At 48.2% G+C, this 27,445-nt stretch overlaps 1 protein-coding gene across 5 annotated transcripts in view; it reads left to right on the forward strand.

The window, feature by feature from the left end:
* Window positions 1–27,445, forward strand: part of SCUBE1 (signal peptide, CUB domain and EGF like domain containing 1) — a 178,984-nt gene that overhangs the window by 127,181 nt on the left and 24,358 nt on the right. For all 5 annotated transcript variants that reach the window (XM_078601518.1, XM_078601519.1, XM_078601522.1 and 2 more), the window contains 4 exons: window positions 6,470–6,586; window positions 8,301–8,423; window positions 10,546–10,662; window positions 26,868–26,963. In XM_078601518.1, the coding sequence (XP_078457644.1) occupies window positions 6,470–6,586; window positions 8,301–8,423; window positions 10,546–10,662; window positions 26,868–26,963 (453 nt within the window). The remainder of the gene's footprint in view (window positions 1–6,469; window positions 6,587–8,300; window positions 8,424–10,545; window positions 10,663–26,867; window positions 26,964–27,445) is intronic.

Below are 27,445 nucleotides of genomic sequence, written 5' to 3' on the forward strand. Positions count from 1 at the left end.
TTTTGTTTTATTTTACTTTCATTAATTTTAATGTTTTTACCTACGTGACTTTACCGAAAAAACCTGAGAATATGTAACGTGCTGCGCAGCATAGCTCACTCTCCAAGACTCAGAGGGAGACTCAGAGGCATAGGTAAGAACCACAAATAGGAAAGGCAGCCACATCTTCTTGGTTCTTTCGGTAAAGTCACGTAGAAGGGAAATAATAAAATGATAAAAATAAAACATAATAAAATCATTCTCACGACGTTTCGGCCACAACGCAAGCAGCCGTCCTAAGGTGAAGAACAGGGCTGTCGGGAAGACAAACGGGAAGACAGCGTCATTCAGACGCTGTCTTCCCGTCAGACCTGTTCTTCACCTGAGGACGGCTGCTTGCGTTGTGGCCGAAACGTCGTGAGAATTATATTTATTATTATGTTTCATTTTTATTACTTTATTATTTCCCTTCTACGTGACTTTACCGAAAGAATCAAGAAGATGAATCCCTGCAGTCACGAAAGCTTTAAATCGAAACGCAGCCACATGTCGAGCCATCGCCTAGCTCCTCCCAAGCTCTGCAGTCCCCTATACATGAAGATGTAATCAGCCGATTAACGAGTGTTGACGCATTGAGGAAAACTGGTGCACCGGGGGAACATTAACCCCACGTGCTAGGGTGCAACACTCTATCCCCATGAACACGGAACAAGCGGAGTTACACATTTACTGTGCCACATTCTCCTGGCACGCCAGCGAATGGCGTCTCGGTGTTTCGCGACGCTCGTGTGATCCGCCGTCCCTCGCAGTTGCACAGCTCCTCCAGGGTGCGGACAAATGCTCAACCGCTCCACTGTCCCCCTTCCCGTCGACTTCTCGTGACGATTGTTCCTCTCGGTGGATCGTCGTGGAAGCCACGGCCGTGCTTCAGCATGCACTGCACAACACCCGTATCGATTGGTAGTTCTGAGCTGTTGGTGAAATTTCCACATTCCTCTGGTGATGATCGGTCTATTCACAGGAGAAGAAGAAAAAACATCACTGTTGACTTCTCACCCAGTGACACTGACCAGGTCCATTCTGTTTACCATGGAGGGATGAGGGGCTTACCCTGCACTGACTGGCCAGAATGTGGCTGATATTGTCCGATCAATTACAGCGCTGAGATTTGATCTTTTGTAATTTATTGCATTGCTAAAGATTGACCCACTTAAGTTTAATAATTTTCACCCAGAATTCTAAGTCAGTGCTTACTCTTCGTTTCTTTTGTAATGTATTGCATTGCTAAAGATTGACCCTGTTAAGTTTAATCATTTTCACCCAGAATTCTAAGTCGGTGCTTACTCTTAGTTTCTTCCCCAATGCATTCCAATCGTTCAGCTTACATTCGCCCTATCGACAAATCAGCCTTGGCAGTGCTCAAGCTCGTCAGAGCTCGGAAGATAAGCAGGTGTGAGCCTAGTTAGTCATTTGATGAGATAGTGCCTGGGAGTCATAAGCATTGCAGGCTTGGGTTGTGAGGTTTTCAGCAGAGCATGGCAGTCGTGTTTTTTTTTGGTGCAGATCTTTAGGTGTGACCCCCCCCCCCCTTCGTATGTGTGATGTTTTTTTTGGTATCTCAGGAATCTCTGATGAATTTATTTTCACACGAAATCAGATACTGGTTTATTGGCATTGGCCAAATTTCTGAACGTAGGACCATACTGAAAAAGATATTCAAGACTCATTTAGGCTTCCTTGGGTACACAAAGGGCATTATTATTTTAATTATCATGACTAATGGCAACATCACATCGCCATTGCAACATGCTAATGCTTCTAATACACGTATTAATATTAGCAGACATGTTGTATACATCTTCTATGGATTTGCTAAATATGGTTACTTTGAAAAAGTTATTCGAAAAGCACTTAAAGTTGAGTACTTTTTTTTAGTGCTGTTATTTCTCCAAAGTCAGGTACCTTCTATAAATCACATATCGGCCATTTTCTGTTTGTTTCATCTCTATCTTCAATGAAGCAACATCCAAAATACTGGCCACCGAAAAGTAACAACTTGGGGCATAAATGATTAATGAATTCCGTTAAATCGATGTAACCCAATTATAGACGATGGCTGATGTCTTCCAGATAGTCTGATGGAGGAGTGGGGGGGAATGGTGATATTACCAGACCTTGTGGATTACTGTCCAAAAAAAGAGGAGTCTTCTCTAATCCCCCTCATTTTTCACTCAACCCGTTTCGTACATTTCTGAAGTGCAGGTAAATACCACACTGCAGCGCTGCACAACACGGCAAGCGATGTGCAGCGCACACACCAGAGGTCGCAACCGGGTACCCGATACCCGTACCCTACCCCGATACCCGGCTACCCGTACCCGGCCGGGTACGAGTACGGGTAGCCGTTTGCGACCCTGGTGCGGCCAGGTACGGGTACGGGTAGGCCGTGAGTCACTGGTGAGTAACCGTTTGTCACTCATTTCGGGTAGGGTACGGGTAGGGAACGGGTAACCGTACCCGGCCGGGTACGGGTACGGGTACGGGTACCCATTTGCGACCCTGGTGCGGCCGGGTACGGGTAAGGAATCAAAACCCGTTTGCGACCTCTGGCACACACTCCCAGATCGTTTCCCGCATTTTTTTTTGGGAATGCTGACCGTTGGGCTTTTTGAGCAGTGTTGCAGTCACCCAGCAAATGGCAACTTGATCAAACCTGTCGCCTGACCTTCTGTTTTTACACAGTCCCTGAGCACAGGTGCAAAGGGCTGAAACTTGAAGTGCCGATAATACTCCTTGGCAGTTGTGGAATTAAACACCGCTCTCGCCAGCGCGTCTAAACGTAGTTCTCTCCACTCGCGGGATCGTGAGGTATTCTTCTTCCGATGACACCACCTGGTACTTTGTACATCAGAGGTGGCATCCTTAGAAGGTGGTGCTGCGTTGTCGAGATTCATTCTCTTACCACCACCACATCATCATCATCATCATCACGTCTCACCCCTAATCAACAGCCGTGGATTTCCATCTCTTGCTGTCCCTCGTCTCTCTCTTGTCACACGTTGCAGGTTCCCTTGTGAACCAATCCACCTCAATGTGTGTGTTGGGTACTCACACCTTTGTCTCCATGAATCGTACTAGTAATGAACAAGTTCGCCAAGCAGCCCTGTTCTTATCTCATTAATATCGCCCAAAAAAAACATTCCCTATCAAAATTAGGTGGACATGGGCAAGACACGTCTTGAGAAGAAATGGTGGAGACTAATAACAGAATTACTGCTAAATGAGGGAACACACACGCTAATACACCCACTGTGGAGATGGAGTGATGAAATCAGTTTGTGTGCTGGCATTAGATGGATTGTTGTTGCCAGACCATGAGTAATGGAAACAGCTTTGGGAGATCTGCATCTAGCAGTGGCTAGATCAAGGCTGATGATGATTGCTTTTACCTTTATAAGTTTACAGCTTTGCATTTATCTTTGTAATAGTGCTTCATTTGTCATTATTTTCAATCCTCGCTTCTTTTCAGCATTCTCCTTAAACCCTATGGGTGCTCGCAGCTCGTCCGAGACGTCTGACCAGCGTGGAAGAGTAGGCCAAATACCCTCCCAAGGGGTCTCTTTGGAGCTCCTTCTATCGGAGATCCTTCCACCAGCAGTGACCATGAGCAAGTAGCTACAGGGTTTATATTTATCTCGACTTGGTGCAGTTGTACCAATGGTCCCCGTCACTGAGTTACGTGTGTAGCGTCGCAAGCAATGCGAAGACAATGTGAAGATGTCAGTGTCCGTGCGACGGTGGTGCTGTGGATCATCACGGCGTAACCGTGGTACAGCGTCTTATTCAGACAGAGCTTTTGTTGGGGCAACAATGCTTCTAAATTTGGCATCGATGGCCAATCACCGAGTCGGCGTTACGCAAGTTCTAAGATAGATTGGTTAAAGTGCTCTGCTGGCTGACGTTGCTCCATTAGCGCATTCCTACTTCTCTGGCGAAGGAAATAAATAAAAACGAAAATAGTGTGAGCAACGACGTCACAGTGTGAAGCGGGAATGAAAGTGGTGCGCTGACAGCTCTTGGGCAGCGCCCCGCGCGCTCGCCTGCCTTTGGAGGATTTCCAATTGTTTGTGCGATGTGGTTAACGGTCTTGACGTTAAATCAGGCAATTGACTCGTTCAGCTTTGGCAATCAGCGCACCGCTTCATTTGGAGGAGTGCTTTAATGGGGTTCCCTGCCATCTGGCAAACGCCGTCCGTGCGCAACCTTTGCCGGGCCGGTGGTTTGGTCCCCGGGAAGGCTTAAGGATCACATGGAGCAGCAGCTTCCTCAATAAGAGGGCAATCTTGGAAAAGGAAGGATAGGTGGCAGCTCGAGTGATGGCCCGGGTCTGGCAAGGGTTACCGCCTCTGAGGTGCAAAAAAAAAATACGGAACATATCACGGGAAGAAGGAATAAGTACACGTACCAAAACAACAAAAACCCCACAACTTTTAACGTTAAATGTCCTGGTCAAGGCAAACAGATTTCCCAGGACTGTGACCTCTCTGAGAAAAGAGGATGATCCTGAGAAAACCAGGATGGGTGGCCACCCTCGGCCATACCCGGTCCACCAATGTCTCCCGTTCCTCTTCGTCGCCCGGTGCCCCCGAGGCCTCGCTTGGGCACATTCGTGGCTGCTGCTGCCCCCCCCCCCCCTCTCTCTGTGTTGTTGGTTTAGCGTCCGCAGAGTGGCACGCCACCACCACATTTAGCAACCGTGTGCCAAGATCCCCTGCGGATTTCTTACAAAATATTTTCGGCGTTGACATTTTGGAAATCATTTAAAATAGATGCCCGATTTCATTTATTATTTATTTCAGTTTTTTTTTCCAACCCCCCCCCCCCCCACTGCACCACGAGCCCATGAAACTTGAGTTTGATTCCCGGCCATGACTAACATCAGTGGCAAAGCGGTAACATAACTTGTTCCGGGCCTCCACTTGGTCAACTCGATCTTAAATGCGTACCTGATTCTGTGCGTGTACATCAGCAACGTGGATACAAAGGCAGCCAGGTGATTGCCACACCACACCGTCGTGCACCGTGTCAACCTTCATAGGTGTTCGCTAACAGCGCCTGCCCGAGCAGGCGATATAGGTATGCAGGGAGTTTTAGCCATTGCACGTGTGGATGTTGTGGCACAGTGGTTGGCACACTGCGCTGCAATCTCGGTGACCTGGGCTCAATCCCTGACCATGCACGTCATGGTGAATGCGGCCTAGAACGAGCACCTCATGTTAATATGATGAGACTCGTCATGGGATGGGCAGCTAAAGCAGAGGGCACAACCACTGTGGAGATGAAGCAATGAGATCCGTCCTTGTGCAGGCGCGAGATGGAAGATATCAGCAGGGATGGGGACGATGTCGAGAGCCTTCATCCAGCAGTGGATACACAATGGCTGATGATGATGAGTCTTATCATGGATAGCAGCACTGGGAGCCTGTACATATGGTGGGGCGTGCTTCTGGCTGCAAAGTCTCCTCGCATGCTGTGCCAGCCTGAATTGATAATCACTAACAGCACTTGTCCTGGCGTTCTCTTAATGCTACGGAGGGGTTCGCCGTGGTTCAGCATGCACAGTTGCCACGTGCGGGCACACGGGGAACGGGAAAAAAAGACATCCCAGGATTCCCGTTGGAGTGGCTCTGCACGGGCATCGTTTCGCGCGGAATTCCTGCCTGACGTCGTACTCTTTTTGAAAAGTTGTAGCGAAAAAAAATCTAGGTCACTGTAAACATTCAGCCGGGCTTTGTTCCCAGGCGAGTGTGCAAAGTAGGCGTGCGTTGCGTGCGAGTGTGCACGCACTGTATGCTTTGCACAGCGAAGACCTTGCACAGCGGAGGATCAAAAGCCTCCGACGAATGTTTGGAGCGTGCGGCGGTGGTTCACGAGGCGATTCCGTTCGGCCCCCCGTTGATTGGGACGCGGCCGCCGTGTGGCGGTTCGCGCACTGCACTTGCAATGCAGAGGCCGCCGCTTCGATTTGATATCGTGGCACGGCGGTCGAAACAATGTCATGGTACGTGTTGAACTTCTTTCGCACCGTACGTGGCCGACCGTGCTAATCGGAGGTGTGGGGAACACTGGTGCGGGTCGCTTGTGGTGAGGTAAAGTGCGGGTACTCCAACCTCTTCCAACCTCTTCTGCCCAGTGTGGAAGAATAGGCCAAAACACCCTGTGGAGGGGCTCTCCAAGAGCTCACTTCACAGAGGCCCTTCCACCCAGAGTGATGTTGACAATTTCACCTTTACCTATGCACCTCTACCTTGTGCATGCAACTCCGAAATCCATCGTAGAACAACACAGGTGTGTGGAAATCCTCAGCGTTGGATTCCTTTCTACCCGCGTTAGGATTTTCATCCGCAATATTTCCATTTCCCAACCCCCCCCCCCACCACCGTCCCATCCCGTCCCTTGTGCTTCTCCGGTGTGTTTCCCTTGCACGCAGATATCGACGAGTGCTCGTTTGACCGCGCGTGCGATCACACGTGCATCAACTACCCCGGCAGCTTCGAGTGCCGCTGCGATCGTGGCTACACGCTCTACGCGCTCACGCACTGCGGAGGTAAAAGCTCGCCGCTGATGTCCAGGCCCCCGCTGACCGACTGCGCCGTTGCGTCACCGTGGGCTTCAGGCGACCGGGAGGCGATGAGACGGAGGGCGGCGGGGGCACAAGCGCTACGCTGGACGTAGAATCTTCTGTCGCTCTTAACTTGCCGTTTCTGCGCGGTGTGCCGTGCCGTTAAAGTGCCAGTCTCGGCTGTAGGCACCGGTTAAATTCACACCCGATAAAATGTTTTTATCCCGAATGCTGCTAATGTTGGCCTGGCGTAAGCGTAAGGCACTACCACTAGATTACAAAGTACACCTGTCTATAATAAACCTATATTTCGATTTAAAGTTTTCGTGACTGCAGGGATTCATCTTCTTGGTTCTTTCGGAAAAGTCACGTAGAAGGGAAGTAATAAAATAAAAAAATATTATAATAATATTATTATTTAATTTTATTATGTTTTATTTTTATTATTTTATTACTTCCCTTCCACGTGACTTCACCGAAAGAACCAAGAAGATACATCTATATTTTTGTACCATATATTTTTAGAATCGTATGCTCATGTTCACATATGTATATAAATACCAAAATACAATTATGAAGACGAAGTAATCAATATGTATGTTTCATTCCGGACGGTTTTCAGCTGGAATTGAAGAACTGAGTATAAATAATTCAATCTGGCTGCCATGCCTCTCTGTGCTTGAAGAAGTGGCATAGTCCGAAACGTCGGCCTACCGCTGCATATGCTTTTATTGCGTTACAAGGTGCTGTTAATGATTATCAGTGGTGAGATATTTTGGTCTGGACTTATGGCTGAGCAGCACTGGCAAGGCAGCCCCTAAAGTTTAAAATTGTCGTAGTTCCGCCCGATCACATCCAACGACGATGCACTAATCCTTGAACAGCGAGTACACAGGCGAGAGCTGTATCGTAAGCGTAATATTAAGTTGTTACAATTATCTATTATGGAGTACAGTCTCTCATTCTCAGAAAATGTTATACAATTAAAAAATATAACGTTAGATGAAGGCCTCCCCATGTCGTGTTGGTCATGGTGGTTGTTAGACCATACTTCAACACGCTTGTCAGTGGCGTGTTGGTGATAAGTATGGCCCACCGCTGATTTAGATATCACTGATTGCCGATGTTAGCCTTGGCCAGGAATTGAACACAGGTTGCTGGTGTTACAGCATCGTCTGCTAACTAGGGCGCCACCGCTCCCATATTCACGAAAAACCTACGCTGCGGGAAAATAAAATGTTTCTCTGCAGGCCGTCGGCACGAATTCTCGCTTTGTAACGATTGTCAAGTTAATTCACTTTTGATTTTGCGTAAACACGCGATGCCTTTCTGGCACAAATCTGACAATCAAAGCGCCGCCGCATTCGTACTCATGAAGATAAAAAAACTAAATAGAGACAATTCTATGCGGTGAGAAGAAAAATATAAACTTATCTTTAGTTGTTTAAAATAGTAGTTGTGGTTGGGAGTTATAGTTGTTGTACTTTCGAAGCTCAAGCTCCGAAAAAAACGAATTACGATACCATCAAGCGAAGCATCTCTCTGGAAAGCTGCTCGAAAAATAAAGGGGGGCAAGAGAATACGAAAGAATGGAACGAAAGCTGTAAAAAAATCAAATCACTTTCATCGAGCCTCCCAGAAGAACGGTCGATAAGTAATTTGTTGCGTGGCTGTTGCCCTCGTGTCCGGCGTCTCGCAGACGTGGACGAATGCAGCATCAACAACGGCGGCTGCCAGCAGCAGTGCGTCAATGCTCCAGGCAGCTTTGATTGCCGCTGCTGGGCCGGCTACAGGCTGCACTGGAACAAGAAGGACTGCATCGGTGGGTGACGCGTGCGCGTGCGTGCGTGGGATGTGTTTGCGTGTGTTTGCGTGCGTGTGTGCGCGTGTGTGCGGGTACGTGTGGGGAGCGGTAGTGTAGCGGGGTTCGATTCCCGCTCACGGCCACCAACACCATGTGAAAATGATCTGAACCGGTTCTGGGCCTCCTCTTGATCGATTCAGTCTGAAATTAGTTCTGGTGTTGTGTACACATCGCCAATGGGGAGACAAAGGCGGTCGGGCGTTGTGCTGGCCACCCACACCCTCGTGTGGCATGCCGCCCTTTATAGGTGCAACACTAACAGCACTTGCCCCTATAGATTGTTAAGGCTGCACGGTGGATCTTTGTCTTTGTGCGAGCACAGGGCAGCGACCACACAGGTAGCAAACAGGGAGAGCCGCTAATGTGCTGGGATACCTAATTAAATATAGTAAATACGTACATTTAAAAAATTGCGTTTTTCAAATTATAGTTTTGTTCGGACTTTTATGTAATATGCTTACACTTGTATGCTGGCTGCCTTAGCTAACCCACACTCTCAAGCAGTTGATTGACAAAAGGGATGTACGTAGAGTGAGACTTTTTAGAGCCAAATTAAATTACAGAGCAGCGCAGCTCTGCATGTTCGAGAATGGCCCACAAAAGCAGATATCAGAGAACTACTGCTTGCATCCCTGCAATGCTTCTCTGTTTCACACAGTGGGAGGGCTTAACTTCCACACTCAACCTGCCACTGAGAATAACATTTCTCACACGACGGTCAAACCGGTAGCATTAATTTTTAGGGCTGAAATGTATCTAAATTAAGTGCGGAAGCAGATTTAATATAATGGTTTGTTTTCGTGCAGGCATTTAGTGACCAGAGTGAGACCCATCAAACCACAAACTTGGAAATCCAAATTAAGCGCAGGTAGCTGCGGTGGTGAGACGTTAACTACCTCGCCTGCTGTATATTTCGAATTTGCACGATCTCCCCGTAGTCGCGTGGACCTTTCTCTGGGCCCACCGGTTTTCTCCTCCGTATTTAAAAACAAGATGCATACAGAGTATTCGGCTGCTATCAATTTCCACGTGAAGAAGCCACTTCGTTGGGCTATCGTTTGTGCGTTGGCCAGGTCACTTCTCAAAAAGAGCTACGTAGCTTAGTGGTGCCTTGCCTGCTAAAATAAATAAAAATTGTTTCAAATAGTTTCACCCCCACCCCCGGTTCACCCCCTTCCCCTCTGCCCGTTGCTTTTCTACCCGGTATGTTCATTATCTCCCCCCCTTACCCTTTTGCCCTCCCCATGTAAACCTCCAAGTACGCGCTCGTGTGATCCCCCACCTGGCCGGGGCAGCAGTGAGCCCCCAGTTCTCGCTCCTTCACTGGACCCTGCCGTGTCCAACTCGGAGGGGGCTGTAGATCAGAGGTCGCAAACGGGTTTTGATTCCTTACCCGTACCCGGCCGCACCAGGGTCGCAAACGGGTACGGGTATCGGGTACCTGATTGCGACCTCTGGGATGAAGCCATGTTGCAGGCGTGGGTGGGTTGATTCTAGGAACTTGAATTGTGAGAAGAGACAAGACGTTGGGAAATGAGTGACAAACAGTTACTCACCAGTGACTCACGGTCTACCCGTACCCGTACCCGGCCGCACCAGGGTCGCAAACGGGTACCCGTACCCGTACCCGGCCGGGTATGGAAAGACAGGTCTGTCTTTCCGACAGATCTGTTCTTCACCTGAGGACGGCTGCTTGCGTTGTGGTCGAAACGTCGTGAGAATTATTTTATTATGTTTTATTTTTATTATTTTATTATTTCCCTTCTACGTGACTTTACCGAAAGAACCAAGAAGAGAAATCCCTGCAATCACGAAAGCTTTAAATCGAAAAAAAATTCAATATTTTAAGAGCCGCGATGCGGTGTGAATAGGAGACGGTGGTGGTCCCTTAAAGGGCCGCGTGCAGATCCGTAGCCGCAAGTTGCCGACACCCGCCCGAGCATCACGGCCACCACCACTGTCAAGTCGTTGCTGCAATTGTTGTCGCTGGTGGCGGTGTTGTCGTTGTTGTCGTTAAGTGAAGAGCTGTGCACAATGAATGTGAATGTTTGGTGCCTCTGGGCTTGTGTTTGCCGGGTAGAGGCCCAGCGGTGTTTGCCGACAAAAACGCCAGCCAAGGCCATCCTGAGCTGCGGCAAGACGGGCGGGCAGGAAAGCTGTGCCCTGACGTGCCAGGCCAAGGCTCACTACACGTCCGGTGAGTTCTTCCCCCATCGCCCTCGCTCTTACCCTCATCTCACCTTACCATTCATCGTCACACATGTGTAGAGAAGTTCCGACGGACGTACTCGTAGACGGAGGTAAGTTAAGGGCTTTCGCCAGGGTTTATTAAAGCTGTTACAATATTACACAGCAGGGTACACAACTCCCAGGGGCTAGGGGTCCTACTCTTGAGTCCGGGTCCCTGCCGGCTAGCTCCGGTCTCTCTCTTTCTCGTGTCGGATCGTGGACTCTGCCGACTCCACCGACCGGAGAGAGAAGCACCTCTACGGCTACCACCGGCTTCTCCCCAGACTCCCTATTCGATCCCTCTCTCTACCCCTGGTTCCCTCTTCACCCTGCTTATTCTACCCGTTCCCACAATGACCCCGCTTACGTCACGGGGTATCCCTTAAGTACCCTAGGAGACGTGACGTCATCGCACTGAACGGCACACCTGACGTCACGTCCCCATTTTACTCCTCTACACATGTATGTGTGTTGAATGCCTTTCGCGCCGTACGTGGCCAACCGTGCTCATCAGCGGTGCGTGGGAAGGACAACAAACTAGACACACCAGCATCACCGTCATCAGTGAATACCGCTGCACAGGATTTCTCTGCTGTGCTGTATCCGGAGCTTGTTCAGGTTGTACCGCGGGTTGTTCGACGGCAATGTCTGAAGTCGATTTGTTCCACGTGCTCGGAGCTTTCTTCAGGAACTGAATATTCAGTTCATGAAGTTCCTAAAATCGCCAATGGTCCATCGCTGTCTCTCTCACGATCCTGCGGTATTAACATTCCATCGAGGTAGGTGCACGCGAGTTAATTTCATCACTCCCATCAGTCGCGAGCGTCATCTCAAGCGGTTCTGGGCTCACCGATCCACACACTGACCGGCGTGGTGAAGTACGGTCAAACAACCCCAAAGAGCAGTGAAAGCCATAGGAACAGCTTCATCGAACAGTGTAAAGGGCTGTGCATCACATTGCATCATCCTTTAACCGAAAGCGAAGTTACTGCCATTTCCACTGCGTTTACAATCATTCTTTGCCCCCCCCCCCCTGTCCTCCCCACCGCTACGATCCTAACGTAAACCTCACCCTAACTCTTGCCCTCCTGTCCTTGCCCTTGAGCAGAGAGATACAGTTATCACTGGACACCCCGTGGGTCCGTGTCCCATCGTCAGCAGCCGAACACACACCCCCTTCGCTCCGTCTGGTTTATTCATTTCGCCGTGAATGTAAACAATGGGGCCGACAACTCGCGGCGATAAGTGCCGCAGATTTACAGCCAGGCTCTGCGGCGCAGCACTCGCCACTCCACAGGCTGCAAAGAGCACAGCGCATCGCTGGCAAATGCCACACTATCGGCAAAAGGATAAACGCGTTGGACTCTGATGCGAATGCCGGGGGTGATTGAGTGTCGTTCAAAACTTTTTCTCCTGCTCGATCTCCACTGGGAGAAATCGAATTTCGTAATGCGGTGACTAAAAAAATATTGTGTTGGTAAAAATCGACGAGTGCCAGGGATGCTGCCTTTTACCAATATCCTCAAGACACTGTAGTTTAATCTTCTTGGTTTTTTCGGTAAAGTCACGTAGAATGGAAGACGCTGTCTCCCCGACAGACCTGGTCTTCACCTGAGGACGGCTGCTTGCGTTGTGGCCGAAACGTCGTGAGAATTATTTTATTGTTTTATTTTTATTATTTTATTATTTCCATTCTACGTGACTTTACTAAAAGAACCAAGAAGATGAATCCCTGCAGTCACGAAAGCTTTAAATCGAAATTTAACTGTAGTTTAAATTTCCATTAAGTGAGGCTTCGCCTTTTTCCTAGCTTCTTATTTGGTGACCTCTGACCTGGACGTGTATAAAGCGGCCGAAGGCAATCGAATGCCAATCGAGTTACAGACAAATTTCAAGAGGTGTTAATTAAGGCCAAGACTCTAAAGCTATGTAGGAATACATTAGAATCTGGATAGAAGCGTATCTTATATAAGCACATTCATGTTATAAGCAACACATGCTTATATCACGCTGGTTTAATGTATGTATATTGAACTTGATAATTGTTTTTTAACCCTTTTGTCTGGAAACAAAACTGACACCTTTTTTTACAAGGAGTCATGTTTGCATTGACCACAATACCTGCAGTCGGAATGCAAACAAAAAACACAACTCTGGTAATGTATGCACTGTCCTTGAAATTGATTGGTCCACACCCGAGACAGCTTTTCTTAGAGCCTAGTCTCACATGGTGCTGGACCAGATGACGCCAAAAGGCGCCTTTTGGTCAATGCAAACATGACTCCTTGTAAATAAAAGTGTCAGTTTTGTTGCCAGATAAAAGGGTAAAAAAACAATTACCATATTTTGCTACTGGCAAAGGAGGTTTCAATGGTATATTGAACTTATTTCGCACCTTGTGTAGCCAACCGTGCGAATCTGAGTTGTGATTCGGGCGGGCGATAGCATACTTCGTGTGGATATACATCCAGCTTCTGCATTGCTGCCACATGGCTATTAACACACTTCTTGGCCATGCTCAAATCGCCTTCAGAATCAGAATATTTATACTGGAGGAATCCGATGTGCTGTCAAGCTCTTTTTCACTGATGTCCAGTAGAGGTATTGATAGTTGAATGTTAAAGTGCAATTTTATTAAGGGACTGTGTGTTGTCTTCGTGTGGTCTGGGACTGTTTTCGCTGTCGTTTTGCTGCCTTGCCCAAGCTTGCAATTAGTGTCGAAAAATCGGCAGGAATGTCTTGTGCAATTTGTACTTCTGTTCCTTCCTTTTGATATATATTTATCTTTTCTCTACTTTGCACTCCTATCGTTTGTTTTGTATTGTTTCTTGTTCTGACTTCGCTGACCCGCCCCTGCTGAACAATCTGTTAGAAAGAGCTTCATAGCTCATCGGATTCCTACCTCCGGTTTTAAACGAAGATTCTGATTCTGGTTGCGTCACAACGGCGAGCCGTGTAAAAAATAAAACCTGTCCGTGCCGAGCATCACCGCACGGGGCAAGGGTGGCGTGGGTGGAGGGTCAGAATTAGCACCCCTTGAGTCACGTCCATCGGACACGACCGTGGGCTGGTTCGGCCTCACGTCACTTCGGAAGAATCCAAGATGCGCTTTGAAGCCACGCTGCCTTTCCAGATGGCGAGTCCCCGTCGCAGTTCTGCGGCTCCGGGCGTTATCTGCTGCCGAGCGCTGCTGTAAAGTCTCCGCAAGCGAACGCGATGGGAAAGTTTTAGTTTGTTTGATTTGTTACGCGGATGATGATGACGATGATGGCCCCGCTATTTTACCACTGGAGATCCTCGGTGATGCTTGAGCACAGTAGCAGCAGCAGCAACAAAACACAGACAAAAGACGAAATAACAAACGAAGTTCGGCCACGTGCTCAACGTCGGCAACTGTTACAACGCAAGCAACCTCTTTGAATGATGGGGCGGTGTGCACCACGTGTGTGTGTGTGTGTCCCACTGTGGTGCGATGTTCATAGAGCTACCTCGGTAGCCAGGTTCTGGTGCTTGACGCTGCGTGAATGTATTTGACTTTAAAAAAAAAAAAACTGTAACTCCTGCGCAAGTCGTACATTCTAAAATGTTTGTGTGTACGTGTCATATTTGCCTTGTGGGGAGCGGTGGTGTAGCGGTTGCTGCGCTGCGACCCGAGTTCGATTCCCACTCACAGCCAACACCGGTGACGATTATCTGAATCGGTCCTGGGCCTCTCCTAGGTCGACTCAGCCTCAAAATGAGTACCTGGTGCGATGTGTAAACATCACCACTGGGGAGACAAAGACGGCCGGGCATGGTGCTGGTCACCCCACCCCCTCGTGGGCCGTGCCGGCCTTAATAGGTGCTCGCTAACAGTTCTTGCCCCAACAGTCCGCTCAAGGTTATATGGGTGATCTTTGTCTTGGTTCGCTTTTGTGTGGAGCGACGGCCGAGTTCGATTCCCACTCACAGCCACCAAGACCAATGACAATTCTCTGAACTGGTCCTGGGCTTCCCGTTGGCCGACTCAGCCTTAATTGAGTACCTGATGCGTTGTGTCAACATCGACGCTCGGGAGATAAAGACGGTCGTGTGCCGCGCCAGCCTACATAGGTGCTGCTCGTGAAACAGCACTTGCCTCAACAGTCCATTGAAGGCTTTACGGGGGATCTTTGTCTTTGTTTGCTCTGTGTCACACGTGGGACCCTGGACACGCTTTGTTAACGAGACGTCTCCATTTCAATGGAGATTTAGTAAGTAATAGTTTAATAAATAAGCAAAATTAAAGGCTGCACGAACGTTGGGCACGCTCTCAGTTCGACGATGCGACCAAGGCTACCAAAATTCAGCGCAGCAACGCAACGGTTGTGGACAAGTGACGTGTTTATTTAAAATCTACCTCCATCCCTGCTCACTCGATAAAGAACCCTTTGCAAGAAAGGAGGCTGGGGAAGTAAGGGGGTTAGGGGGTGTGACGGGGTAGGGTGGTGGGGAAGCGAGAGAGAGAGAAATTCAGCTTAAGGGGATGTTGTTCTTGTCCAGAAAGGTTCGATTGAAGATGGTTTCTTGGAAAGACGTGTGAATGGCTTCGGTGTTAAGGGCTCCAACGTGTTGCTGCTATGGCGACAGTGCCACGCTTGTTTCTTGCCACACGTCCACGGTGAACGTGCAACCGGGGTTTTCCCTTACCCCCCCGTCTGCCCTGTTCACATGCAAGGGGGCACCGCGGTGGTGAGATGTTAACGACCTCGCCCGGTATGCGGGGAGTCGTGGGTTCCATCCCGACTCTGATGCCTGTATATTTGGAGTTTGCATGTCTCTCTCCCCGTGGTCGCGTGGATTTTTCTCCCGGTCCTCTGGTTTTTCCCTCTACATTTAGAAACTCGCGTTTAGAGTATTCGACTGCTATGAATGTCCACATGATAAGCCACTTTGCTGAGCTATCGTTTGTGGCCAGGTCACTTCTAAAGAAGAGCTATATTGCTCAGTGGCCCTTACCCTGGTAAAGTAAGAAATAATTTAAATAATAGTTTAAATGCGCATAGAATCGTCGTCTATTTTCCCAAGTTCTTACAACCGGGCATAATGCAAGATGTTTAGTAACTCGCTATGATTACTCCTTGAACGGTGCCGGTTGTTGTTGGCCACTTTTTGGTTTGAAAAATAACTATTAAATATTTCCACGAGTCACTCACTGCACGTAACGTAAGCTTAAGATCAGATATTGATTTCTGTTGATGATTTGAGCGACCCTTAATTGTTAGCAGCATCAAAGGGTTCACGCTGGCATTGAACTTACAGTATATTTAGCAGTTGTTTTTTTTGGCAAATGTGCATGAATGGGCCAATACCTGAACATAAACGCAAGTGAAACCATCAGTTGGGCGCAAGACCTCAAGTAAAATTGTGATTATGGATTTTTTTGGTCCTGCTTATGCTTATTTTTCGGGGACGCTTATTGGCATCCGCGTCGCGAGACAACAAATCCATTCGGGAATATCACAGAGCAGCGTGGACCCCCACGTGTCCGAGATTGGCTACCAAAGAGACTTTCAAAGAGCTACTTCTGAAAATCACAGTACGGAGGGGATGCTCTTTCCTTACACACACTGCTACCAGACTGTATTTTCAGAATCCGAATGTTTATTATTACTGGAGGAATCCGATGAGCTATAAAGCTCTTTTTTCGCAGATGTCCAGTGGGGGAGGGTAAGAACGTTACAACAACAGACAATACAAAAAACACGATTAGGAGTTTTAAAGTAAAATTGTAAATTTGGGGGATTGAACCAAATTATGTTAAATCAGAAATTTTGACCAGGCAAGGACGATCGACTCAATGCATTGAAAACCCCCAAATTAATTTCAACCTTCCATCCAGATCTTGAGCTCAGGATCTCAGCAGTGTCAGCTCAGTGATCTGACTTGTGAGCCATCCAGGGACCTCAATCTGCGAACAATCTTAAACGTGTCAATGCTCGTAACGGTAAAACCTATGATCATATATAGGATGAATTGATGTTATTCATACTCTTTGGTTCTTTCGGTAAAGTCACGTAGTTAGAAATAAAATAAAATGAAACAAATCACGACTTTCGATCGTAACACAGGCAATCGTCATCAGGTGGGACAACTACAGCAATACAAAACTGCTGAAGTTTTATTTTATTTTATTTCTAACTACATGACTTTACCGAAAGAACCAAAGAGTTTGAATTCCTGCAGTCACGAAAGCTTCAAATCAAGATTGATGTTATTCACTTTCCAGTATTTCCACTGAATTCTGAGTGCTCTTAATACGTTTTAGCAAATGCATTATTAGTGGGAAATTCAATTCACAATAGAGTTTTTTTTGGATTAGATCGCGTAAATATATAAATGTGTCGTTAAACCCGCCACCACCCGACACAGCCAACTAGTAATGGTTGTCACGTAAACAGAACGTGCCAATTCGTCACGGGTATAGCACACCGGTGTGTCGGAGAGCCAAGCCACAACATTTACAATCTGAGTACGACGTTTCGCCAGTTGTAATTACTGTAAATGTTGTGGCTTGGCTCTCCAACACACCGGTGTGCTGTACTTGTGACGAATTGGCCACGTTCTGTTTACGTGACAACCCTTACTAGTTGGCTGTGTCGGGTGGTGGCGGGTTTAACAACAAATTTATATATTTACGCGATCTAACCCAAAAAAAACCTCTTATGGATGATATTGGTCGCGAAAGCCTAAGGGAATTAAATTCCAGGCCACTGGCAAAAAAAAAAAACGTTATAGATGTTGAAAGGATATAGTTAAAGAATCAAAACGTATTTGGTTATTTTCTTAAACGTTCGACGCACATTTTCTCAGCGGATCGTATACTTTGCGCTAAAAAGACTCTTTTTTTTTCTTTCTGCCAGACAAAGTGCACGCGGCATGATCTTCCCCTCGCCGCAACAACGTTGACTTTGTGCGGAATCGTGACGGACGGCAGGAGCCCACGCCGCTGACGGGCGAACCTTGCCAAAGCGTAGCGAGCCACTTCTTTTTTTGGACAAAATAACTCTGGAAGGCCTGAGCATGCCCACCGATAACATTTTCTTATCTGCAAACATAACAGGATTTCCGACTGTTTTCATACGAGTAGGAGCGAGGTATATATATATTTTGTACGCGAGATAGGAAGGTTCGCTTCACAAGGAGGGCAGTGAAATGCCCGCTGCGGTTTGCGTGCCTGGAAGCGTTGTGTTTAACATCGGGCCTGATATATGTGCAAGCCTCGTGGCAGTTTCAAACTTAATGTACCTTTGATTTACTCTTTTGAAATCCTCTGCGGCATTCTGGCAGCATTTGACGTAGTGTATTTCTATAAATGCTCGCCCTGTTGAGGTCGACGGATTTTTTTCCACCTCCCCTGCCCCCCCCCCTCACCACCACCACCGCGTGCTAAAATGCGTCAGCTTTTATTGACGATTCGCAGGGTATAAACGGCAATAATAAAGCGAAAATTCTTAATTCACATGGAAGCTTTGGTGAGGATAATGCCGCTCTGTCCACTTCATCCGTAGCGCCCCACCCCCCGCCGTCACCCCTCCATCCGTCCGATCCTTTCTCCGACGGTGTCTGAACGTCCCTTATTTTGGCGCTCTCGCGACACAAAGAGCTCGGACGAAGCAGCCTAATTGACGATTAATCTCCATTAGCTGCGCGCTGAACGCCGCGCTTCTGATTCCCAAAAGCTCCACGGCCAACGATCGCGAAAAGGTTCCCAGCGAGAAATCCTTTCGAGCACTGAGGAGTGGGGAGTGGGTTTTCTTCTTCCTGACGCAGCGCCCGGCAGCCTTAATGTGGATTAATTTGGTGCCGAATAATGTCTGAGGCAAATTGAAAGTGACTTACGGCCACTGAGCGGAACAAACTGAGCTCTCTGATCTCGCTGATTTATGTTTGCGTGCATGTACTTAGCGGTGGCTTATGCTTAAACACCCTTGTCACATTATAACCTCGGCGGACCCCCCCCCCCCTACCAGCCCCCCCGGCCCCCCTTGTCTCTCCTGCACCCCCCTCACCTCAGGGCAGCCCCCACCTCCCTGTCCCCCTCCCTCCCCCCCCCTCCGCCGGACCCCCACTGCTTTTTTATGGCCCAGAAAGAGAAAAAAAAATCCCAAAAATGTTTCCCCTTCCACCTTACCGGGAAAAACGGGTCAACAGAAGTTGGAACTGTTCTGTTCAATTTAAAAACTTGTTTTTTGAAATCAAATCGCGGCGCCGCGCCTTTTGTGCAAGTTTCGAGTCGTGAATGTCACGTGGAGACGAAATTATTTGAGCAGGTGTCAGAAGCGTTCCAAGTCGTTTCAGGACCCTCGTTTCTCTTAATTTGTTGGCTTTAGTTAAGCAAAACCTGACATTCCAGGTTTCGCTTAACTCTTGCTGAATTCTAATATTTGGAAACTTATATATATTTATAATAATAAAAAAAGAAATCAGCTCGGGGTGGCATAACAGACATTTCGTCGCGTCCATTCTTTCCCCCCCCCCGCCCTCCTCTCGATTGCAGCGTCGATCGTCTGCGACTTTTAAACACACACGCAAAAAGAAAAAGAAAAACCTACCTTTACGGACCCACACGATAATTGAATCCCCGCAAAGAGCATTAAACCCAATCAAAGGGAGCCGGTTAAAATATCAAAAAGCCTCGCTGTGTCTGCAGCCGGCGTTGACAGCTTGACATGCTTGGCAGATATATTTGCTGGAAAGCGGTGCTCGGCTGGAATGTAGCGTGAACGCGACGACGGCCACGGACGAATCGGGCCCTTTTTTATTTTCAAAATCAAGTGCCCTTTTCGTTTTGCTTGGCTCCATTTTAATTGCCGCCCGCCGCCCGCTCTGGCCAGCTCTTATTGGTGTGCCGTGCCACAGCTGGGCCGCCTCTGCTGTGCCGCCACTGATGTGCCGTTTCTGCCGTGCCGCCAAGGCTTTGCCACCACGGCTTTGCCACCACTGCCATGGCCATGCCGCCAGTAGCTCTCAGCGGCTGTGGCCCGATTGTCGTGGAGGAAGGTGGGGACGCAGTGCCAGCGCGTCGAAGCACAGGGGACGTCGCCCTTAGATGTGCGCGCGCACGTCTCTCCTGTGCCAACACTGAGTCGTGTACGGGGGGTAATGCTCGGTGGGTAATGAAAATGAAAATTTCAAATGCCCTCTAGAGGGGCTTTCTCGAGCTCCCTCTCATGGCATAACCTTCTGCCAGCATTGGTGTGAGCAAGCAATTGCAGGGCTGCACCTTTACCTTATCAACCCACCGTGTGATGAAGTTCTCCCCGTAGGTCGTGGCAGTATTTTTTGACGATACTTCACCATTCTGGTTCGTTGCAGTGTGGTGGAGGGGGGGGGGGCAGGAATGGTTTACGTATCACTCACCACCGAAGTTAACCACGTCCAGGAATAAAACTCCCAATAACTAGCTTCATAGCAAAGTGCACGCACCAATGCACCACCGCCCCCCATTCCCATTTAATAAGCTATTAAGTGAAAATTTTAATTCAACGTGATCTTTTTTTTTAAATAGAGACGTCTGCTCAGGATATGGTAATGCCTATTTATAGCCACGTTTTCCAGACCTACTCTGGGGCACAGTATCCCTTTAAAGGAACTAAACACTGGGAAGTAAATGATTGTCAAATTGGGGCTTGCCACTGGGCTGTCACTAAGCCCCTTGATGCTTCGTAAAAAATTTGGTGATTCTCCCACAAAGCTCCGTCTCTCTTTACTGCCCGAGCACCACGACAATCTCCCCACTTACGGCTCGGTCTGCCCCCCCCCCACCGCTCCCTCCCACCGCCGCCCTCCGCCACTCAAGAAAGCTCCTGGATCCATCCGTGATTGCAGCTCCTTCACCGATGATTTCCGTCATCTATTCAACGGCTTTCACGAGAGTGAAACGTGAACTCGTCCCAAAGGGGCTCCCGCTAATCCGGTGTAATTTCCTCGAATATTCCATCAGCCAAAGGGTTAACGGTTAACTCGCATGGTCCAGTTGAATTAGGACGAACAATAAAATGCATATAGGGCAAAATTAAATCCACATTTCTCTGGGAGCTCCTTAATGATCTTTTTTTTCTGAAACCGATATGGCTTCCCTTTGCGAATGGAAATATCAAACGATGGCTGGCCAACATTCTGCGTGGAAATGTCGTCAAGTTATTTTGCCCTGTATGAACATAATATACGTACATTTTCGGGGGCCCGATTATTAAGGGCATAAAACAATCGCCTCTCGCCACTTGGCAAACGCAAGCTTAATCATGCCAGAGGCCTCGGGTGGGTATGATTCGCGACGTTGACCTTTGTAATGTCCCCGACAAATCGTCGCTCTCCGCATTTGAGCTAAAACGGCCTCGTGTCATGGCCTGTGAGAAATACTTGATCACTATCGGCTAATTTGAGCTGTTGGGGCTCGCCTGCCCTATCCCGTGGAGGACTCGAGTCTGTCAGCTGGCTGCATCCGTGTTCGCGCCGATGGATTGTCAAGCTGTCGAGCCTAATAAATTGCACGGATTCCTTGCACCGGGTCTCTTTTGTTCCAGAGCTCATGAATGTGTAGTTTGTAGTCGTGTAGTTAATTTGTCTGCATTCCCCCATGGGGTCTTTAAAATGCGGTTGTAAAAGCTTTTTAGCGAGCGCATTACTTTACATTTTATTCCCTATTTTTTTTTGGGGAGGGGAGGTGGAGTTTGGAAATTTATAGCGGCTGCTTCGAGCACTTAGCGGATTCTGATATTAATTCGATACCACTCCGAGTCGTGGTGGTACAAAAGAGAAAAGCAAATTGGCGTTCGATGTAATTCACCAAACATTCATGAACGTGATTACAATTGAGATTTATATCGCGTCTTAATACTGGGAGCATTACTAGATGCCGTGCAGGAACAACTGTTCACATAGAGTCATTTACCTCCTCATCACTCTTCTATCACTACTAACAAGGTTTACCGTGAACTTTACTCATTGATCACTCCACCGATGTTGACGCCTTTGCCCACCGGACTGTTTTGTCTGATCCACCACAGGGAGTTCCAGCAGAGCACTGCAGGCCTCAGCAATACACACTCACTCGTCTGCTCACTCACCTACTCACTAGTCTACTCACTCGTCTACTCACTCGTCTGCTCGCTCATCTGCTCACTAGTCTACTCACTCGCCTGCTCACTCATCTGCTCACTAGTCTACTCACTCGTCTGCTCACTCGTCTGCTCACTCATCTGCTCACTAGTCTACTCACTCGCCTGCTCACTCATCTGCTCACTAGTCTGCTCACTCGTCTGCTCACTAGTCTACTCACTCACCTGCTCACTCACCTGCTCACTAGTCTACTCACTCGTCTGCTCACTCACCTGCTCACTAGTCTACTCACTCGCCTGCTCACTCATCTGCTCACTCGTCTACTCACTCGTCTGCTCACTAGTCTGCTCACTCGTCTACTCACTCGTCTACTCACTAGTCTGCTCACTCGTCTGCTCACTAGTCTACTCACTCACCTGCTCACTCACCTGCTCACTAGTTAACTCACTCGTCTGCTCACTCACCTGCTCACTAGTCTACTCACTCGCCTGCTCACTCGTCTGCTCACTAGTCTACTCACTCGCCTGCTCACTCATCTGCTCACTAGTTTACTCACTCGTCTACTCACTCACCTGCTCACTAGTCTACTCACTCGTCTGCTCACTCATCTACTCACTAGTCTACTCACTCGTGTACTCACTCACCTGCTCACTAGTCTACTCACTCGTCTACTCACTCATCTGCTCACTAGTCTACTCACTCGCCTGCTTACTCGTCTGCTCACTAGTCTACTCACTCGTCTACTCACTCGTCTACTCACTCACCTGCTCACTAGTCTACTCACTCGTCTACTCACTCATCTGCTCACTCATCTGCTCACTAGTCTACTCACTCGTCTACTCACTCGTCTACTCACTCACCTGCTCACTAGTCTACTCACTCGTCTACTCACTCGTCTACTCACTCACCTGCTCACTAGTCTACTCACTCGTCTACTCACTCGTCTACTCACTCGCCTGCTCACTCATCTACTCACTAGTCTACTCACTCGTCTACTCACTCACCTGCTCACTAGTCTACTCACTCGTCTACTCACTCACCTTTTCACTAGTCTACTCACTCGCCTGCTCACTCACCCACTCACAGACAAAGACAAAGCTCCCCCCTTGTAGCCTTAACAGACTATTGGGGCAAGTGCTGTTAACAAGCACCGAGGAAGCCCGGAACGGTACACGAATGCGTGGCCAGCACCACACCTGGCCGCCTTTGTCTCCCTTCTGGCCACTTCTGTTTCTGCTTCTCTCACACAGCTCCACGCTGACCGAGCGCACTCACGGAACAGTGAAGCGCGTAGTTTAAAGCAGGGGTTAAGCCTGGATGACATGTGAAAGTAACATGCTACAGCAGCGAGTGTGGCGGCACCGAATGGCCGTGGAAGGTTTCGCAAAAGCCGGCAGAGCTCGAATGCAAGCGCTACGGGCAGCTGCCGCGGTGCAATGGTGAGCACGTTGGACTTCCAGTTCGGAGGTGGCCGGTTCGAACGTACGTATGTACTAGGGCTGAACGATTAATCGATTTCAAATCTAAATCGCAATTTGAAACAATGCGATTAGCAAATCGCAAAGGCTGTGATTCTTTGCGATTTGAAAAGTCCTGTTACTTTATTATTGGAGTTTTTTTATTATTATAACTTTATTTATTTAACTTCACAATTGTTCTATTTCAATTTAAACATTTTAATAAATACATGTGGGAAGCAATGAATATCTTTTAAGCTATCATCCTTGCATTAGAATATATAGAGCAGTTCATATTTTGATGGTATCATGTGGTAATGCTCCATCACATGTTTTAAATCTATTACACAGTGAATATTGAACTGAAGCTTGACTTTAAAAAATGTAATCGCAAATTAGATATTTTCGTTCAGCCCTAGTATGTATGTGTTTTCAATTTTTTTTGCACTAATCGAAGGTGGCCGATTCGATTCAATCTCCTAGTGCGGTTGTTGAAACAACGAAGTAATGTTTCTCCTTTAATTCCCCCCCCGCCCTTCCCCGCTCACTCCCCCACCGCCTCTTACCACCCGGTGGTATAAATAATAAGTACACCACAGGTCAGATAAGTCGATCCGGCAGATCGAGAGTCCTCTTCCAACACGTCTGATCTGCGTGGAAGAGTAGGCCAAGATGCCCTCTTGAGCTCCCCTCGAGCGGAGGGCCCTTTTTTCCCAGCAGCAGTGGCGTGAGGCCAACAACTTCTGGGCTGCACCTTTACCTTGACGTTTTTTTTTGTCCTTGCTGTTGGCTGGATTACATCGTCCCTCTCCACCGAATACCATTACGCTCGCATACATTGGACAGACGTTGCACAAACAGTCCGTGCCATTTCCCTCCTCCTACTTTCTTGTGCTTTCTCTTTCTCTGTTGAATTTTTTTTAACTCCCTCTTTTTTTTTTTGGTTCAGTAGCAGCTTTTGCACGCTGTCTGGACAACCACCCAACGCTGTGGTGAGAAAAAAGAAAAGCATTATTCGAATCTCCCCCATCACACTTTCCTTCAAAGCTAACAAAAGTGCCATTGCCTAGCTCTCTAAACAGCCTGTTAGGACTTGTGAGCTTTACAAGGCTTATTACGCTAAAAGGTACCGAGTGTGATGTGAGCCACTCTGCATGCAAGGGAGCATTGCAAAGGGTACTGCAAAGTTGACCCTGCCACCAGTATTCGCCCAATCTCGCCCCATCTCAGAAGCCAAGCAGGGATTTTGGACGCCTGGATAAGAAGTGTCTTGGATTGGTGGCCACTATGCAAGCCGGGTTGCCGTAGGCTGCTGCGGGGCTTGTGCGATGTGGTGATCAGCAGTGCAGCAAAATATAACGTATCATACTTCACCATTATGGTCAGTGCAGGTTTGTGCAGGGGGTCGAGGGTATGACTTAGTTCTGATGTTACTCACCACTGATGTTAGCCGTGGCTGGGAATCGAACCCGTGTTTTGCCGGCTTCATAGTGCAGCAGGCTAACCAGTGCACCAGCACCGCTCCACTCCGCTGACCCTTTATTGTGCCTAAAAATGACCAGGAGATTTTACCGCTGCAGTCCACTGTCGGACATTAATTATAAAACCCGTAACAATTAACGATAGTGAAACGGAGTGTCTGGAGGCGAAGCCGCATGGGGTGCGAGGAGGCAGTTAGGATGATGTGGACACCCTCAGACTGTAGGGGCCTTTGTTTATCTTCAAAGTCAGGGTTCCTCTACAGCTCATGAGCAAAGACAAGCGTAGTAAGCGGTGGGAGTCCCATTGACACATTGTGGGGGAAAAGGTCAAACAATGACCTGAGCACCCAACAAACCCCACGCCCCCCCCACTCTTCCCTCACCACCACCTCGCTTGCTTCACCATTAACCGACGGACGCTTTCGCAAGAGTTCTACCGCGCGGGTCGTCGCGGTTGTGCTTGCTAACAGCACTTGCCCCGGCAGTCTGTTCAGGCTACATGGGGGATCTTTGTCTTTGCTGCTGCTGCTGCTGCTCAGCTGCCCGATGCGCCGCGACGTTGTTCTGCCGTGTAGTCTGACGTTTCGCTCCGCGCGCCGGGAGCGTTCTTCATCGCGAACTGAAATCGGGGCACGCGAAAAATGTATTCCCGGAAACAGTGTTCCGGACTGTTCCGGCTGACATTGACCCAGTGCCCCCAATGTTTCACCGTACGCGCCGGGAGCTTTCTTAAGGCAGCAATTTAATTGAGAAGAAGCTCCTAACTTGCAAATGGAGTGAAACGTTGGCAGAGTTAGGAACCGGGTTCTGAAAGATTAATTATTGCGTTCCTTATTTTGTTCACCTCTGATGTACAATAATATATCATGGAAGAAAAAAAAAGTTATCTAGAGTGGTTTATTATTGTTATTATTTTCACTACGCAACTGACAATCACCAGGACTCTTCATTGTTACGGAAGACTTACAGAATGAGACTACTTATTTATACTGGTGGAATCCGATGAGCTATTAAGTGCTTTTTCACAGATGTTTAGTCAGGGCTGGTAAGAACGTTACAACAACAAACAGTGCAAAACACGATAGGAGTGCAAAGTACAAGAAAGGTAAACAAATCACCCAAACACATACAAATACAGCACTCAACCATCCCCATCCTACCAGACAAAGCCCACTGAGGATTTAACTTATTGTTCAAAAGCGACCTGGCCACAAATGATAGCTCAACAAAGTGGCCAAAAACGATGTCCCAGTGCAGCCGCCTCAACAAGAGGACAAGCCTGGAAAATAACCATGACAGGTGGCAGTCCGAGCTCATGCTCCACATGGCTTTGACAAGGTCTGCCTGGTTTTTGACGACACTTGGGAAGTGAATCACGTCTCAGTCTGCCGTTGATGTCCAGCTCGTAGCTGGATTTTTGTTTTGTGCCACGGCCTCCAAAAACGCTTGCTCTAATTACAGCTCGTTAGCCCCGTGCCCGCCGATGGGATGTGTGCGAAATGCTACGAAATAAAAAAGATGCAGGCCTGAAATTAGGTGCTTGGTGCCATTCCTGGCGAAAGGGACTCCAAACGCATTTCCACGCTGGCCAGATGCCTGGGAATCAGCATAATAATTTATACTCAATGAATCCGATGAGCTATCAAGCTCTTTTCCACACACGTCCAGTAGTTTTCCCAGGAAGGGTTGGGAGTACCCACACTTTGCCCCAAACCGCACGCAGCCTGCCGATCAGCTAACCATGGTTGCAACCATTCATACTGCCGTGAAAGATTATGAAATTAATGGTTAAGAGTATGGCTTTTTGGAGAGTTTAGATTGTTCACCCCCTTCTTACTCCGTATCGCAAAAGTTTTAAGGAGCAGGGCTAGAATTTATATCTTCGCTGCTCCTCAACATAAAACATTCGTTGGCTACGCAACCCTCCCCTCCGTGCAGCACTCACTATCTCTCCCGTCCGGCACTGTTTACGCGTGAAACGTTCAGATAAAAGATTGCAATTTTTTTTTTTAAACCCGAGGCACTGCCTAAACTTAACAGACGCAGAAGCTTCTTCGCGTGAAAGAACGGCCTAGACATGGAATTCATGTCCTGAATTTTTTTGTTGTTGCTATCTTCTCCTCCCCCCCCCACCTCCTTTTTCTGCTCAAAAGAATCGGAAAACAACTTCATTTTCAGCTGCGGGGTGTCTCCTCCACCCGTCAAGGGCAGGGGAACGCAGGACACTGCTGCCCTCTCTGTGTGCTCAGGTGGGATGGCCTTCGACGCTGCTCGTTTGTTGTTGTGTGCGTGCGTATGCAGGTTTCTTGTTGTTGTTTATCAGCGTTTGAATGCGTGCACAACTGAGCCACGCACACACAAGACAAAGATCCCCCGTGTAGCCTTAACAGACGTTTGGGGGAAGTGCTGTTAGCGGGTGCCTATGAAGGCCAGCATTAACACGAGGGGGTGGGTGGCCAGCACCACGCCGGACCACCTTTGTCTCTCCAGTGGTGATGTTAACACACTGCGCTAAGTACTAATTTTAGGCTGAGTCTACCTAGGGGAGGTCCAGGACCGGTTCAAATAATGGCCATGAGTGGGAATGGAACTCGGGTCACCAGGTGACGCAGCGAGCCAACCGCAATGCGTCCGCTGCCCACGTACACAACTTGCACGCACTAAAGCTTGCACTGCAGATACTGCTTGAGTCATACGCTTCAAACAGTAAACAGAATATATATAAAAAAAA

This window comes from Lampetra planeri, chromosome 16 (assembly GCF_965212315.1).
Source record: "Lampetra planeri chromosome 16, kcLamPlan1.2.h2, whole genome shotgun sequence".
NCBI classification, from domain to species: domain Eukaryota; kingdom Metazoa; phylum Chordata; class Hyperoartia; order Petromyzontiformes; family Petromyzontidae; genus Lampetra; species Lampetra planeri.